This window comes from Salvelinus sp. IW2-2015, unplaced genomic scaffold (assembly GCF_002910315.2).
Source record: "Salvelinus sp. IW2-2015 unplaced genomic scaffold, ASM291031v2 Un_scaffold2293, whole genome shotgun sequence".
In the NCBI taxonomy this organism is placed as follows: domain Eukaryota; kingdom Metazoa; phylum Chordata; class Actinopteri; order Salmoniformes; family Salmonidae; genus Salvelinus; species Salvelinus sp. IW2-2015.
In genome coordinates this window covers 82,664-98,088 of record NW_019943619.1, presented here as the reverse complement: position 1 = coordinate 98,088, position 15,425 = coordinate 82,664, and the positions used below count along the sequence as shown (strand labels likewise).

The 15,425-nt window shown below is 40.2% G+C and overlaps 1 protein-coding gene across 1 annotated transcript in view; it reads left to right on the top strand.

Annotated features, from left to right (window-relative positions):
- The window catches only part of LOC112073559 (zinc finger protein 271-like), a 32,068-nt gene extending 17,145 nt beyond the window's left edge, over positions 1 to 14,923 (top strand). Inside the window, exons 4-6 of the mRNA XM_070440193.1 lie at positions 656 to 1,332; positions 4,028 to 4,037; positions 14,059 to 14,923. Coding sequence (XP_070296294.1) covers positions 656 to 1,332; positions 4,028 to 4,037; positions 14,059 to 14,809 — 1,438 coding nt within the window. The 3' untranslated portion in view covers positions 14,810 to 14,923. The remainder of the gene's footprint in view (positions 1 to 655; positions 1,333 to 4,027; positions 4,038 to 14,058) is intronic.
- The last annotated feature ends 502 nt before the right edge of the window (positions 14,924 to 15,425 follow it).

Sequence of the window (15,425 nt, the reverse complement as noted above, 5' to 3'; positions counted from 1 at the left end):
CTAGTAAAACACTCTTCCACATTGATCACAGACTATGAAGTTTCTCTCCTGTGTGTTTCTGGTGTTCAGTTAGATAGCTGCTCTAGTACAACTCTTCCCACATTGATCACAGCTAAGATTTCTCTCCTGTGTGTGTCTCTGGTGTATATGTCAGATGCCATATTAGTAAAACTCTTCCCACATTGATCACAGCTATAAGTTTCTCTCCTGTGTGTATTCTCTGTGTAGTCAGAGAGCCAGATGAAAAAACTCTTCCCACATTGACCCACTATAAGGTTTCTCTCCTTGTGTGATTCTCTGATGAATTTAATGCCTGATGAGGAGTGAATCTCTTCCACAGTATCGAGCAGCAGTGAGTTCTCTTCCCTGTGGATCTCTGCGGTGTTTATGTGAGGTGTTCTGTTGGAGAGACTCTTCTCTGCCTTGTCAGCTCATCATGAGGTTGTTGAGGCCCCCAGAGGATCCACGACTGGTCACGTCTCTCTCCTGTGTGAACAACAAAGTAGATGTTTAAAGGCCCACAACAGCATGAAATCCACTGTAAAAGGTGATTGCCAACAGCATAGCCATGATGTTGTACAACAATTGACATCTGTATTGATTGTAACATTGTTTAAAATATGCTAAATGAGCAATTGTAACTTGTCACATTTAGTAGTAACATTGATGATTGCGCGTCATCTAGCACTCTGACTCTACACCAGAGAACACACACAGGAGAGAAACCTTATAGCTGTGGTCAATGTGGGAAGAGTTTTGGTCAATCTTGTCACTTGACTCAACACCAGAGAACACACACAGGAGAGAAATCGTATAGCTGTGATCAATGTGGGAAGACTTTTGGTCGATCTGGAGAGCTGACAGTGCACCAGAGAATACACACAGGAGAGAAACCTTATAGCTGTGATCAATGTGGGAAGAGATGTACTACATCTGGCTCTCTGACTCTACACCAGAGAACACATACAGGGGAGAAACCTTATAGCTGTGTTCAATGTGGGAAGAGTTTTACTACATCTGGCAATCTGACTCTACACCAGAGAACACACACAGGAGAGAAACCTTATAGCTGTGGTCAATGTGGGAAGAGTTTTGGTGGATCTGGAGAGCTGACAGTGCACCAGAGAATACACACAGGAGTGAAACCTTATAGCTGTGGTCAATGTGGGAAGAGTTTTGGTCGATCTGGCCATCTGGTATCACACCAGAGAACACACACAGGAGAGAAATCTTACAGCTGTGATCAATGTGGGAAGAGATTTGGTCAATCTGGAGAGCTTACAGTGCACCAGAGAACACACACAGGAGAGAAACCTTATAGCTGTGATCAGTGTGACAATAGATACTCTGATAAAAGATCTCTGATCAAACATCAGAAAATGCATACATGAAGGAGTTGTTTCATGATATCAATGAAACACAATGTAGAATGTTTTAACATTGTAGTAGGAGTATTTTAATGATGTCACAATGTAGAACCCTAAACGTTTGTCCCCTGTTCTATTGATTTCAGCATGATATGGATATTAGCCTCAGAGGAGAAAAATCCAGGCTCTGAATTGAAAGAGTACTTTTTATGTGATTTAACAAAAAGTGACTAACACAAAAAGAGCTGGTTTACACTTACCATGTTGGTGACCCACTTGAATCAAAATGCAACACTTCAAAATGTAGCTAGTTGTTTTCTACAAATTGTCCTCRAACCAGTGATGTATACATTACTCCCAGATTCCGTGTGGGTTTTGAGCTGTTAGTTTTAACAGGACGTGCAACCTCATCTCCCTCCTCTCGGCACAATTGATTTCAACATGATATCGATGAGTGATGACAAATAAGTGTTGCGTTCCTTTGTTTAGCGACCCCTAAATTTAAATGCATCACTCCAAAATGTAGCTGACTGTCTTCTGCAGGTTGTCCTCTAACCAGTGAGGTAAAAGATATCTCCCATTTCCATGTGTTTTTTTTAGTTGTGTTAGTTTCAACAGCACGAACAACATGATTTCCCCCCAATTGATATCAGTGATTTATTGCTACTTGTCAAAACAACAGCGTTTTTGGTGCTTGTGCAGTTTATAAGGAGCTTGTTTAAGAAAATACAAGTAATGTATTATTGTGGCAGCTGTTTGTGTACATTTTTTGTTTAGGTTTTCAATATATCAGAAACTGTTTCTGCATATTGGTTATTGATTTGGACACGTTAAAACTGTGTTTTGACATTGGGCTATCCCACGTAGAAAAATGTAATTGAAAAGCCGTTGAAAATAAGACTATGCAACCAAATATTTCATATTTACATTTCATGTAACATTTGGTAATGATAATTATTTATGCAACCAACTGACAATTTTTTGGGTACAATTATATTGACATTGCTGCCCTGCTTTTAGAATATCAGGGTTCATTCTCAGATGTGCCAACCCAAATATACTAGAGCATGACATTGGGGCCTGGGCCCAGATCCAACAACATGCCTATCAAGTCAACCCTGAAAAGAGAGAGAAGCTCTGCAGTGAGATGGAAAGTTACTACGGATATTGCAGGAGTTTCCTCTTGAAATCAGTCATGTCRGTGGTAATGACAACTTGGTTGCTGATTGTCTCAAGGGTGGGCAGTCAAAAAGTTTAGTGTTTTGCGTTTAGCCAGTGAGTTGCCATGGATCACAATTTATTTTGACTGCATGTTTTTCCTGTATTGGAGATGAGTTTTGTTTGGGCTCGTTCCAAGGGGACGAGAGTTCTAGAAGCTAGTGAGTTTTAGGAAGATGAGAGAGTTCTAGAAGCTAGTGAGTTTTAGGAGATATAAGAGTTTTTTTRCCTATTTTTAGTTGTTGACAGCCAGTAGACACCATGTTTATATTGGTGAAGCATTGTAGTTGATTATAATGTGAAATAGAAATAGTTTTCTGTTGGTGGTGAGCAAACTTGTCCAACAAAAATACAGCATATATTTGTTGTCTTAAGGGGGAAGGTGTTACAGGCTTTGGTTTTTCCATTWATGTTTTGAGGTTGGACTCGTCCGTATAGCTCGTTAGCAGGTATAGCTCGTTAGCACGTAGGACGCACTGATTGGTGTCACCTCGTTAGTCAGTATGTGTTACACCTGTGCTGGCTTGTCCATCTCGTTGGTGGGAAGGTGTTTCACCTGAGCTGGTCCAGGTTCTATTTAAGGGTGTCTGGCCCAGTGCTCCAGTTGTCTTGATAGATGTGGAGAGTCAACACCTTTAGTTGCTCCACCTTTTTGGTTTGCGTCCTGTCTGTAAGTTTGGTGTGGGTTTTTCTTTTGTTTTCCTCTTCTTGGGCAGATTTACTGGGTCTCATGGTGGGTGTCTTTTAGGTCCCAGTTGTTGTTACTAGTCAACTTTCATTGGACACCCCCATAGTGTCCATAGCCACCGTGCTTTTACACCTGCATTGTTTGTGGTTTTAGGCTGGGTTTGTTGTATAAATAAAGCTTGATTTGATTTGAAAATATTGCAAAACAAATTAACCCAATGACTGACCAATCAACAGACTCTTGGTCCATCTTAGTATGAAAAACAGTATCAATCCCACTTTTCCAGCCTGCTCAAGGCGTGGTGGAGTGGTGAACACCACCCCCGGCTCTACCAGGGGCTTGAGGTGGTCTCCCACAGCTCTGCTTATGTAATGTTCTGTGGCCTTGCCGTTCCCTTTCTTGACTGCCCCTGCAACACAGAAAGAAACACATTGAGTAATATTATATAAAACACTCAAAGTAATGGATATGGAGCATCTATGGCCTCAGTTACACCTGGCACCTAAYTGTGACTTCTATCATCTGATCACTCCAAACTGCATTAGGTTCAGATCTACCAGAATGGGCCTTTGACATAGTCTGGAAGCAGCCAGACCACCTAATATGCATAAGCAATGTAAAGAGATGAGTGGGGAAAAGTACATTTTACACAAGTGACCTTCATAATAAGTCAAATGTTATTTGTCACAAACGTATTCAGCAGCAGCTGACTGCTGAATACCAACTGTCAATCACTTAGATCATCTACTTTCAGGTAGAGAAACGTCTTTGGGACGTCCCTAGCCCATTGAAGTTGACATTTAAAATGATTACGGTAGGGGTTAGGGTAGGGATGTCCCAAGGATACCAGATAGCATTGACCATTGTGCATTATTCTGTCTCTTTTACGTAGCAGGTGATGGATTCTGACTTCTGTACTTTTAAATATGAAATATCCTTATTATGTGAAATTGAATGAAACAATAATGTATGTTGATGCTAATATGATGTACAATATTCCATGATGTTTCTATATGATAACAATAGAGTAATATATTTAATACGATGTACAATATTCCATGATGTTTCTATATGATAACAATAGAGTAATATAATTAATATGCCATAGTATTTTTTAACAGTTTCACAAATGAATTTTTATTAACTTAATTATTATGATTCAACATCAGTTCACCGTCTCACCTCATACTGTATTGGAGCAGCAGCAGCTGACTGCCCGGTTCAACATCTGTTCAACGTCTCACCTCATACTGTATTGGAGCAGCAGCAGCTGACTGCCCAGTTCAACATCAGTTCACCGTCTCACCTCATACTGTATTGGAGCAGCAGCTGACTTGATCGTTGATGCTAATCATCATGTTTTGAATCTGAGAGTAAATAGAGCCGACTACACTCTAAAAATGAAGGGTTCAACTGGAGTTGTTCTCAGATCCCATAAGAACCGTAGGGTTCTTGGTCAATGAAAAACAGCCCCAAAAGGTTCTTCAAATAACTTGTTAGAAGGTGGGTTCATCGAGGAACCTCCGTTGTTGCTGGACTTCTTCCGGGAACTTCGCAATTACAACTGAAAACGATGGTGAGAAGTTTTGATGCGACAACAGTTAAAAAGGTTAAGTTGGGTCGATGATTGGTTCTGAATATGTCTCGAAATAATTGATATACTAATATAACATACTAATGAATAACGAAGACAAGTATGGTTTTCTGTGAATATCTTCCATAACGTTTCTATAGCTAATTACCGTAAATATTAGAAAGTCGGGGTTGTATGAGCTACAGTACAGTACCGTTATCTAGCTAGATAACGTTATGTCCTAACTAGGCAATACTAGGTTTGGATTATTTCCTCAACTATATTCTTTCCCATATATTGTATATCGTTTCCATAAAGCCAACATGGCTTTACACTCATTAATGTAAGTTTCCAATCTAGAGCAGTTCTCACTTTTGTGATAATGAACTAGCTAACGTTAACTAACTAACTTACTAACTAAGGATGGTGACCTGTCCAGACGAGATGTTACAACGAACTGAATCGTCAATGGAGACTTCCTCTTTATATAGCCTGCTACAGCATGCAATACTATTAACTCACAAGGGGGCATAACGTTACATGGACAATACTATCCCATTTTGGAGACGTTACCTGTACAATACTATCCCATTTTGGAAACGTTACATGTACAATACTATCCCATTTTGGAAACGTTACATGTACAATACATATCCCATTTTGGAAACGTTACATGTACAATACTATCCCATTTTGGAAACGTTACACATGTACAATACTATCCCATTTTGGAAACATTACATGTACAATACTATCCCATTTTGGAAACGTTACATGTACGCCCTCTTGTGGAGGGAAATTAATAGCTTAGATGGTAGCTGTAGATGGGATTCAAATGCATAATGGTATTAATACAGTGTCTAGACTACCTCTTTTGTATAAATGCCCTTCAGAATCAAAGTGGAAACACTTTGTTGCTTTTATGAATTTTGTCTTGCTGCTTTTTGTTCTATGTTGCTCTGTCTGTATGCTACGTCTTGCTTGTCCTATGTTGCTATGTTTGTATGCTATGTCTTGTTCTATGTTGCTATTGTCTATATTGTAATTGTTTTTAATAACCTGCCCAGGGACTGCGGTTGAAAATTAGCCGGCTGGCTAAAACCGGCACTTTTACTGAAACGTTGATTAATGTGCACTGTCCCTGTAAAAATAAAATAAACTCAATAAACTCAATCCAAACACAGTATTGCCACGCAGCAAAATGTTGCGTACAATCTTTCAAGTCAGCCTGATAAAATATTGAACAATTTGTGTACAAAGATATCTTGAAATGTGATATTAGGCCTGTATGGCAGTACTGTTACTGTATGGCAGTACTGTATTGGCTAGTGCTTTCTCCAATATATTCTTCTATTTTGCATTAAATTGTATGTCGATGGCATTTATCTTTCAATATTTATTTAATATATATAAATATATATATTGATACTTGTAAGACTATTCTTTGACACATTTTCTCTTCCTTTGAAATTCTTATAGAACAGAACATGGACACAATGCAATTGGGATCAAGAAGAAGGTACAAATATGTTGTAGGACAGCTGCATTTGAAGTGTACATTTAACCTACATAGCAGTCAATACAAACTCAAATATATTAGCATACAAATGTGTGCAAATTATCTTTTCAGATCTTCTCATAAATGAATCAAGTCCATGTAATGGATATAGACAAAAATATAATTCAAGGACTATTAGAGATAGAGAGGCGAGGCAGGGGTGAGGACATCYTCCTGCTATTTTGACAGTCCCTGAAMMACAARACAGAAGAGGTATTTGCTCTTATTCCTTCCCTTTCTCTAATYTATTTTGTAATAAAATTAGCAAGTGTAGTAAYATCATTGCTTTACTTTACTAGGACTGGAGACCACAGCAGCGATTCTGCTCTTGCCCWACCTCTTCAATGAGGACCCGAGTGGCCTTTATGTCCGTMACAAGGTATGCCTATGCACCAATCATCTGTTTSTTCCTAAACATAGGTGTGCATGCTTATATAAAACTACAGCTGAACATTTGTTATGTTCTTTGTTAATTGTATGTGTATTAATCTTTTCTTACTTTTGTTGACACAGATTTCACCYCTCTTCACTCCTTTACTGCACATCGGTGGAAATCCATTTCACCATGAGAGTGAAATCCCGCTGGCCTTTGATGGGGAGAACATCCACGCCCTCGAGGACATCCCCATGGGACTTGAGGCTCTGCCAGGGCTGTATTTTTTATTTTCCCTTAAATTTCCCAAAAATGTCAGAAAAACACTTATGTTATTGTGTTCTGGGGATAAGATAATTTGGGGTGAAGTTACCAGGGCCGGTCATAAAGATGYCAAACTTCCTAACATAACTAAGTGAATATGATATACACACTAAAGCTGAAAAATCTGTATTTAGCATCAAGTCMACAATATTGTTAGTTTACCTATGATTAATTTTTAATGTATGCTTTTATTGTACATCATTATTTATATTTTGATGCCACATCGCCCGTTTTCAAAGGGAGTCGTTGTTTTTTAGGGGCAGTCGCTTTTTGGCTTTTTGGCTGAAAGTATTTTCTCAACTGCGAAACCAACTCCAGACAGCAGATGGCGATGTGCGTCTTTCAGGTGATTCTGACACTGTGAGGTATAATCTAGTGGACGGGATGCTTCTTCAACATCAACAGCTAGTCAGACACTTTGGTATCTTGCTAGTCAAAATAGCCTAAATATTGAAGTTCTTTGGACTGTGTCGGTGTACAGCCACTGTGTAATCAACACAATTATATCGTATCTACTTTTKATTTCATATTTAAGTTGTTGTTAGTCAGCTAACTGAGTTGGCTTGATAAATTAGCCTAGCACTACGCTAATGCTAGCTAGCTGTTATCCCCGACCATGAGCTCACTAAACTTCTCTCTTAAAGAAGAGCAGTTCTGCTGGACGGAGAAAGAAGCTCTGGGGCTGAACATTATCGTGAAAGAGGGGGAAGAGGAGGAAGTTACAGTAAAACATGAAGTAGAGGGTGAGGCTGTTACAGTGAAAGAAGAAGAGAAAGACGTTGCAGTGAAAGAAGAGGAAGACGCGTTCAGAGTGAAAGACGGTGAGGATGTTAGAGTGAAAGAAGAGGAAGAGAAAGAGGAGGATGCAGTTTTTGGAGTGAAAGAGGAGGAGGGAGAGATGACTGTCACATCGAAAAAGGAGGTGGAAGAAGAGGAGGAAACTGGATATCTGGGCCCGGTTTCCCACACGCATCTTAATAAGGCATCCCATGGTTCTAACGCTGAACTTAGCCATAAGATGGTTTTGAGAAACCGTTCCCTGATTAACACTAGTAAGTACTGTCTTAAATACAGAGGCACAAACTCTGCAGTTGTTGAACTGATGTTTGGTGTTAAAGGGGAAATATGCAATTGCTACATCTATATTTTGACTCTTAAATTATTTATTTATAGCCATTGATTCTTGAAGAATATAACACATGCCTCATGAGCTTAGTTCAACTGTTGTACCCCATCAGAACCCCAAAAACTTTTTTACTCCAATGTTCAGAAACAATGTAAATCAACACTGTATAGCCTCAACATGGTTAAAACTATAATGTTGATATCATGGATGGTRAGTCCTTGTATCCATAGGCCTGTCTGTCTGTAGTTACATTTCTCCAGCCCCATAATCATAATAGCGAGAGTTGCACCCCTTCTGAAAAAAAACTACACTCGATCCCTCCGATGTCAACAACTACAGACCAGTATCCCTTCTTTCTTTTCTCTCCAAAACTCTTGAACGTGCCGTCCTTGGCCAGCTCTCCTGCTATTCTGCTTTCGATGACATTCTTGTCAATAGTTCGGTTTCAGACTAGTCATTCAACTGAGACTGCTCTTCTCTGTGTCACGGAGGGCTCCGCCATGCTAAGCTAACTCTCTCTCCTCTGCCTCTCATCTTCTAGACCTATCGGCTGCTTTGATACTGTGAACATCAGATCCTCCTCTCCACCTCTCCGAGCTGGGCATCTCCGGCGCGGCCCACGCTTGGATTGCGTCCTACCTGACAGGTCGCTCCTACCAGTGGCGTGGCGAGAATCTGTCTCCGCACCCGTGTCTCACCACTGGTGTCCCCAGGGCTCTGTTCTAGGCCCTCTCCTATTCTCGCTATACACCAAGCCCTTGGCTCTGTCATATCTCACATGGTCCTCCTATCTTGCTATGCAGACGACACACAATTAATCTTCTCCTTTCCCCCTCTTGATACCAGGTGGTGAATCGCATCTCTGCATGTCTGCAGAACATATCAGTGTGGATGACGGATCACACTCAAGCTGAACCTCGGCAAGACGGAGCTGTCTTCCTCCCGGGGAAGGACTGCCCGTTCCATGATCTCGCCATCACGTTGACAACTCCATTGTGTCCTCCTCCCGAGTGCTAAAACCTTGGCGTGATCCGACAACACCCTGTCGTTCTCAACTAACCATCAGGCGGTGACCCGTTCCTGTAGGTTCTGCTCTACAACATTCGCAGAGTACGACCCTGCCTCACGCAGGAAGCGGCGCAGGTCCTAATCCAGGCACTTGTCATCTCCCGTCTGGATTACTGCAACTCGCTGTTGGCTGGGCTCCCTGCCTGTGCCATTAAACCCTACAACTCATCCAGAACGCCGCAGCCCGTCTGGTGTTCAACTTCCCAGTTCTTCACGTCACCCCGCTCCTCGCTCTCCACTGGCTTCCAGTTGAAGTCGCATCCGCTACAGACCATGGTGCTTGCCTCGGGGCTGTGAGGGAACGGCACTCCGTACCTTCAGGCTCTGATCAGGCCTACACAAAAAAACAAGGCACTGCGTTCATCCACCTCTGCCTGCTCGCCTCCCTACCTCTGAGGGTACAGTTCCCGCTTCAGCCCAGTCAAAACTGTTCGCTGCTCTGGCACCCCAATGGTGGAACAAACTCCCTCACGACGCCAGGTCAGCGGATCATATCACCACCTTCCGGAACCTGAACCCCCCTCTTTAAGGATACCTAGGATAGGTAGTAATCCTTCCTACCCCCCCCCCTTAAAAGAGTTTAGATGCACTATTGTAAAGTGGTTGTTTCCACTGGATTTCTAAGGTGAGATGCACATTTGTAAGTCGCTCTGGATAAGAGCGTCTGCTAAATGACTTAAATGTAAAATGTAAATGTAATCATCTTATTACCAAAACAGTGGTGGAATGACAGCTTTGTTATTGGTTGAACTGCAGATTGGTTGATTGATTGTGTGGCTTTTTTAAAGGGACAACCTAGGATTTAAACAGAAACAAAATGGCTGCCCAGAGACTTGGTTTGGTAAACAGCTGAGGCATGGGGGCTGGAGAAATGTAACCACTCAAATTCATAMAGAAAGCTATTGTATCAACCTTAACACAAAACCTAGGGACCTCGTCAAGAAGTTCAGACATCTTGGCGTAACAGTTATAAGGTGTTGGCTTGACAGTCGCTGGACCCAGGTTTGAGTTCAGCTCAGGGCTACCCTCTGAATTCACTACACTATGAATACAAGGACTGGCCATGCATGATGTCATAATGATAGTTTAACCAGGTTTCTAGGATGTATAGTATATTCTAGAATTCATCCATGATGTCATAATGATAGTTTAACCAGGTTTCTAGGCTATATAGTATATTCTAGAATTGCCAGTGTAGATTTCCTGTGGGGGTCAAATTGTTAGAGCTGTTGATAAGTCATTGTATAATATTCAGCCAATTTATTTTCATGCCATTACATCAATACAGCCCAACCAGAAGAGAAGAAACTCTTCCTGAACCACCTCCTCCTGCTGGCCTTCATACATTCTGACGTTGCTGGTAATAGGCTACACAAGCAGTCAGCAACCTACATTTGGAGTGCAAATTTTATCTTACCATTTCTACTGATCTGGTGCCAGTTATGATTTTCATTTTCACATTTTACTGGAACAGTTTCATTTAATTTATAATAGTATCTCAAAATCATTGTCTGTGATTAATCTACATTCTATCTAAATGAAAATTATACAAATCTAAAAGTAACTTTTATAGCCAACTATGTAAAAGATAGCCTACATAAAGCCAACACATAAAAACATTGCATTCTGCATTTAGAAAATATCCTGATAAAAATATCCTAGAAATCACTTTGGCTGCACATGGCCTGTCTACAACAAACTTGAAACATTGTATAACATTTTCTGGGCTCTCAGTTTCCCGTGCCAGTGAGTTTGGGACAGACACAGCTGTCGGCTATTTGTGCAAAGGATAAGAAGTAATCAGGTATTTTATGACATTTCCACTGGATCAGCGCATTACATTTTTCCCTTTCGTGCCGAGTGGTTATCGAAAGGGCGAGAGCTGGAAATGTTTTTCAAATACTTTAAGGAACTATTGTCATTTGCAATTGATTTTGATTAGACTTTGTTTACATGCTGTTAGAGGTGAAGAGAAATGTGTTTTTAGAAGCTCCACAACTCATTAGTGGTGGTGCGTTAAGACAATGAGAAATACTATCAGACATCCCCAAATGGGCACATTTATAGGCCTACATTTGCGTGCAGGCCAGGTAGACTAGTCCTACTTTTATATGCGTAATCAGGTGTGCGTCCTTACTCAACATTGACAGGAGTGTTTCAAATGAAAGACAATGAATAAATTGACAAAACTGCCGCATCTTGTGTCTCCTTATGATATGCCGGGAAAACAGTTTTCATGGACACAGAAATCCTAAATCATGTCAGAGTTTGCTAAAATCCAATGGTTTTAACCGAGAGTCACCTTAACTTTATTGACAACACCCAAATGGATACTGTCATTAACGCGGTTCTTCAATAATTACACATTCTTAATACTGTAGCTGTTTTGTTAGTCACGTGTTCAACTAAAATCAGCTGATCCAGGAAATCATTTTCTGAATGACAGTCAAATGACAAACATCACGASATGCKACAARAACCAAAGTGRTTCTTCATTCATTACTCTGGTAAAGACAGTTATGCCGTGCTCCATGTTGGATCCAACATCCCTAACAAATTGATGTTTATAATGTGTTATTGTCTGCTTGATTTACAGTAGTGTCTCGTTTGTCTGTTTGGACACAGAGATACTTAGCTCATAATGTGTAGAGAACTGTTCCTTGATGMATAGGCTATTGTACAACACACAGAGCTATTTTCCTTTATTCAGGACATTTAGAATGACCACACATTATAGAGTAGCCTAGTGGGATTATTAACAAAATTATCTGGTGATCAGGTTATGAAATGTCACGACAAAGACATTTTAGTTTCCATGTTTCACCTGAAATATTAAATTGTTTATAGTCCTAGGTCTATGTTATTGTTAGGTGAGGTTATGGGTTCTACAGTAGGTCTATGTTGTTAAAAGGTGAAGTTATGGGTCCTACAGTAGGTCTATGTTATTGTTTGGTGAAGTTATAGGCCAATTTGTTAAACACTTAGTGTACAAACCCTCATTGTCAGGCTGATGGCAAAGCCAAAGAGCATTTTACTGGTTGAAGTGTTTAAGTATAAATCAGTTGATTTGTGGCAATAACACAAAGTTAAGTTGGAGATTCAAACGAGCCTTACAATTATAATCCAAAAGTAATGTGAAATGCACTCATAAGCAACCTGGAAATGGAGGCTATTATTGCTGTCAGCCTATGAGAACTCCCCTGAGTTTTCCCCCATGGTGGTGAATTAGTGAATAGACACAGAGCTTAATGTGAGTTTCCTTGAGTAGCACTCCTGATCTTGTGCTGTAATATTCAGAATACATTGTGGAAAAACTAAAATCTTTGCTCACCATTTTTGCTCCAGACAGATATACTACATCATTAACTAGTGGTTTCCTCATTACCAGATATACTACATCCATAACTAGTGGTTTCTTCATTACCAGATATACTACATCCATAACTAGTGGTTTCCTCATTACCAGATATACTANATTATCTGGTGATCAGGTTATGAAATGTCACGACAAAGACATTTTAGTTTCCATGTTTCACCTGAAATATTAAATTGTTTATAGTCCTAGGTCTATGTTATTGTTAGGTGAGGTTATGGGTTCTACAGTAGGTCTATGTTGTTAAAAGGTGAAGTTATGGGTCCTACAGTAGGTCTATGTTATTGTTTGGTGAAGTTATAGGCCAATTTGTTAAACACTTAGTGTACAAACCCTCATTGTCAGGCTGATGGCAAAGCCAAAGAGCATTTTACTGGTTGAAGTGTTTAAGTATAAATCAGTTGATTTGTGGCAATAACACAAAGTTAAGTTGGAGATTCAAACGAGCCTTACAATTATAATCCAAAAGTAATGTGAAATGCACTCATAAGCAACCTGGAAATGGAGGCTATTATTGCTGTCAGCCTATGAGAACTCCCCTGAGTTTTCCCCCATGGTGGTGAATTAGTGAATAGACACAGAGCTTAATGTGAGTTTCCTTGAGTAGCACTCCTGATCTTGTGCTGTAATATTCAGAATACATTGTGGAAAAACTAAAATCTTTGCTCACCATTTTTGCTCCAGACAGATATACTACATCATTAACTAGTGGTTTCCTCATTACCAGATATACTACATCCATAACTAGTGGTTTCTTCATTACCAGATATACTACATCCATAACTAGTGGTTTCCTCATTACCAGATATACTACATCCATAACTAGCGGTTTCTTCATTACCAGATATACTACATCCATAACTAGCGGTTTCCTCATTAGCAGGGAGGAGTTTCTGCAACCAAATTGSGTGTGCATCGCCCTCGTGCCGCAATTTTAGCAAACACAGAAAGGGGCCTATATTGGAGACCAAAAGTCGTCTGGCACAGTGCTTAGGATTTCAACAACTTTAATCTTATTTCTAGCCTACAATCATKGATGTTACTACTAATGTGAAAACAAGACAAAATATCACTATTGTTGCGATCTTGACTATCTTAATTTTTTAATTTAACAGACGTCAATTGTTGTACAACTTCATGGGTACGCTCTGGGCATCACCCTTTACCTCAAATAAACAGTGGATTTTTGCTGTTTTTGGCCAATAACCATCTGTCTGACTTTGTTGTTCACACAGGAGAGAGATGTGACTATCGGGGATCCTCCGGGGATCCTCAACAACCTCATGATGCTGGCGAGGCAGAGAAGAGTCTCTCCCCATTAGAACACCTCAAGAAACACCCGCAGAGATCCACAGGGAAGAAATCTCACTGCTGCTCTGACTGTGGGAAGATTCACCTCCTCAGCAGGCATTATAATTCATCAGAGAATCCACACAGGAGAGAAACCTTATAGCTGTGATGAATGTGGGAAGAGATTCACCTCCTCAGCAGGCATTATAATTCATCAGAGAATCCACACAGGAGAGAAACCTTATAGCTGTACTCAATGTGGGAAGAGTTTTAGCCATTCAACTAGTCTGACACGACACCAGAGAACACACACAGGAGAGAAACCTTATACCTGTTATCAATGTGGGAAGAGTTTTGTTTCACCTGGCCTTCTGACTGTACACCAGAGAATACACACAGGAGAGAAATCTTATAGCTGTGATCAATGTGGGAAGAGTTTTACTCAGCTAAGCAACCTGATAACACACCAGAGAACACACACAGGAGAGAAATCGTACAGCTGTGATCAATGTGGGAAGAGTTTTAGCCATTCAACCAGCCTGATATTACACCAGAGAACACACACAGGTGAGAAACCTTGCAGCTGTACTCAATGTGGGAAGAGTTTTAGCCATTCAACCAGCCTGGTATCACACGAGAGAACACACACAGGAGAGAAATCTTATACCTTTGAAGAATGTGGGAAGATTTTGTCTACATCTAGCAATCTGACTCTACACCAGAGAACACACACAGGAGAGAAACTCTTTAGCTGTGATCAATGTGGGAAGAGTTTTACTGAGCTATGGAACCTGATATCACACCAAAGAACACACACAGGAGAGAAACCCTATAGCTGTGACCAGAGATAATCTAATTGAAGATATCTGATCAAATATTAGAAAATACATACATGAAGGAGTTGTTTCATGATATCAATGAATTAATGTCACAATGTAGAATGTTAACACTTTGTAGTAGGAAATATTTTAATGAATGTCAAATGTAGAAAGCCTAAAATGTTGCCCTTATTAATTGAATTGCCAGCATGAATGGATATCAGCCTCAAGGGAAAAAATCAGGCTCTGAAATTTAAAGAGGTAACTATTTAATGTGATTTTAATAAAAAGTGACTAACAAGAAAAGAGTTGTGTTCCACTTACCACGTTAGTGACCCACTTGAATCAAAATGCAGCACTTCAGAATGTAGCGATCTGTTTTCTACAAGTTGTCCTCTAACCAGGGATGTACACATTATTCCCAGGTTCCGTGTGGTTTTTGAGCTGTTAGTTTAATTTATTTCAACATGATATCGATGAGTGATGACAATAAGTGTTGTGTCCTTTGTTTAGCGACCCCTACATTTAAATGCATCACTCCAAAATGTAGCTGACTGTCTCTGCAGGTTGTCCTCTAACCAGTGAGGTAAATGATATCTCCCATTTCCATGTGTTTTTTTAGTTGTTAGTTTCAACAGCAAGTGTATTG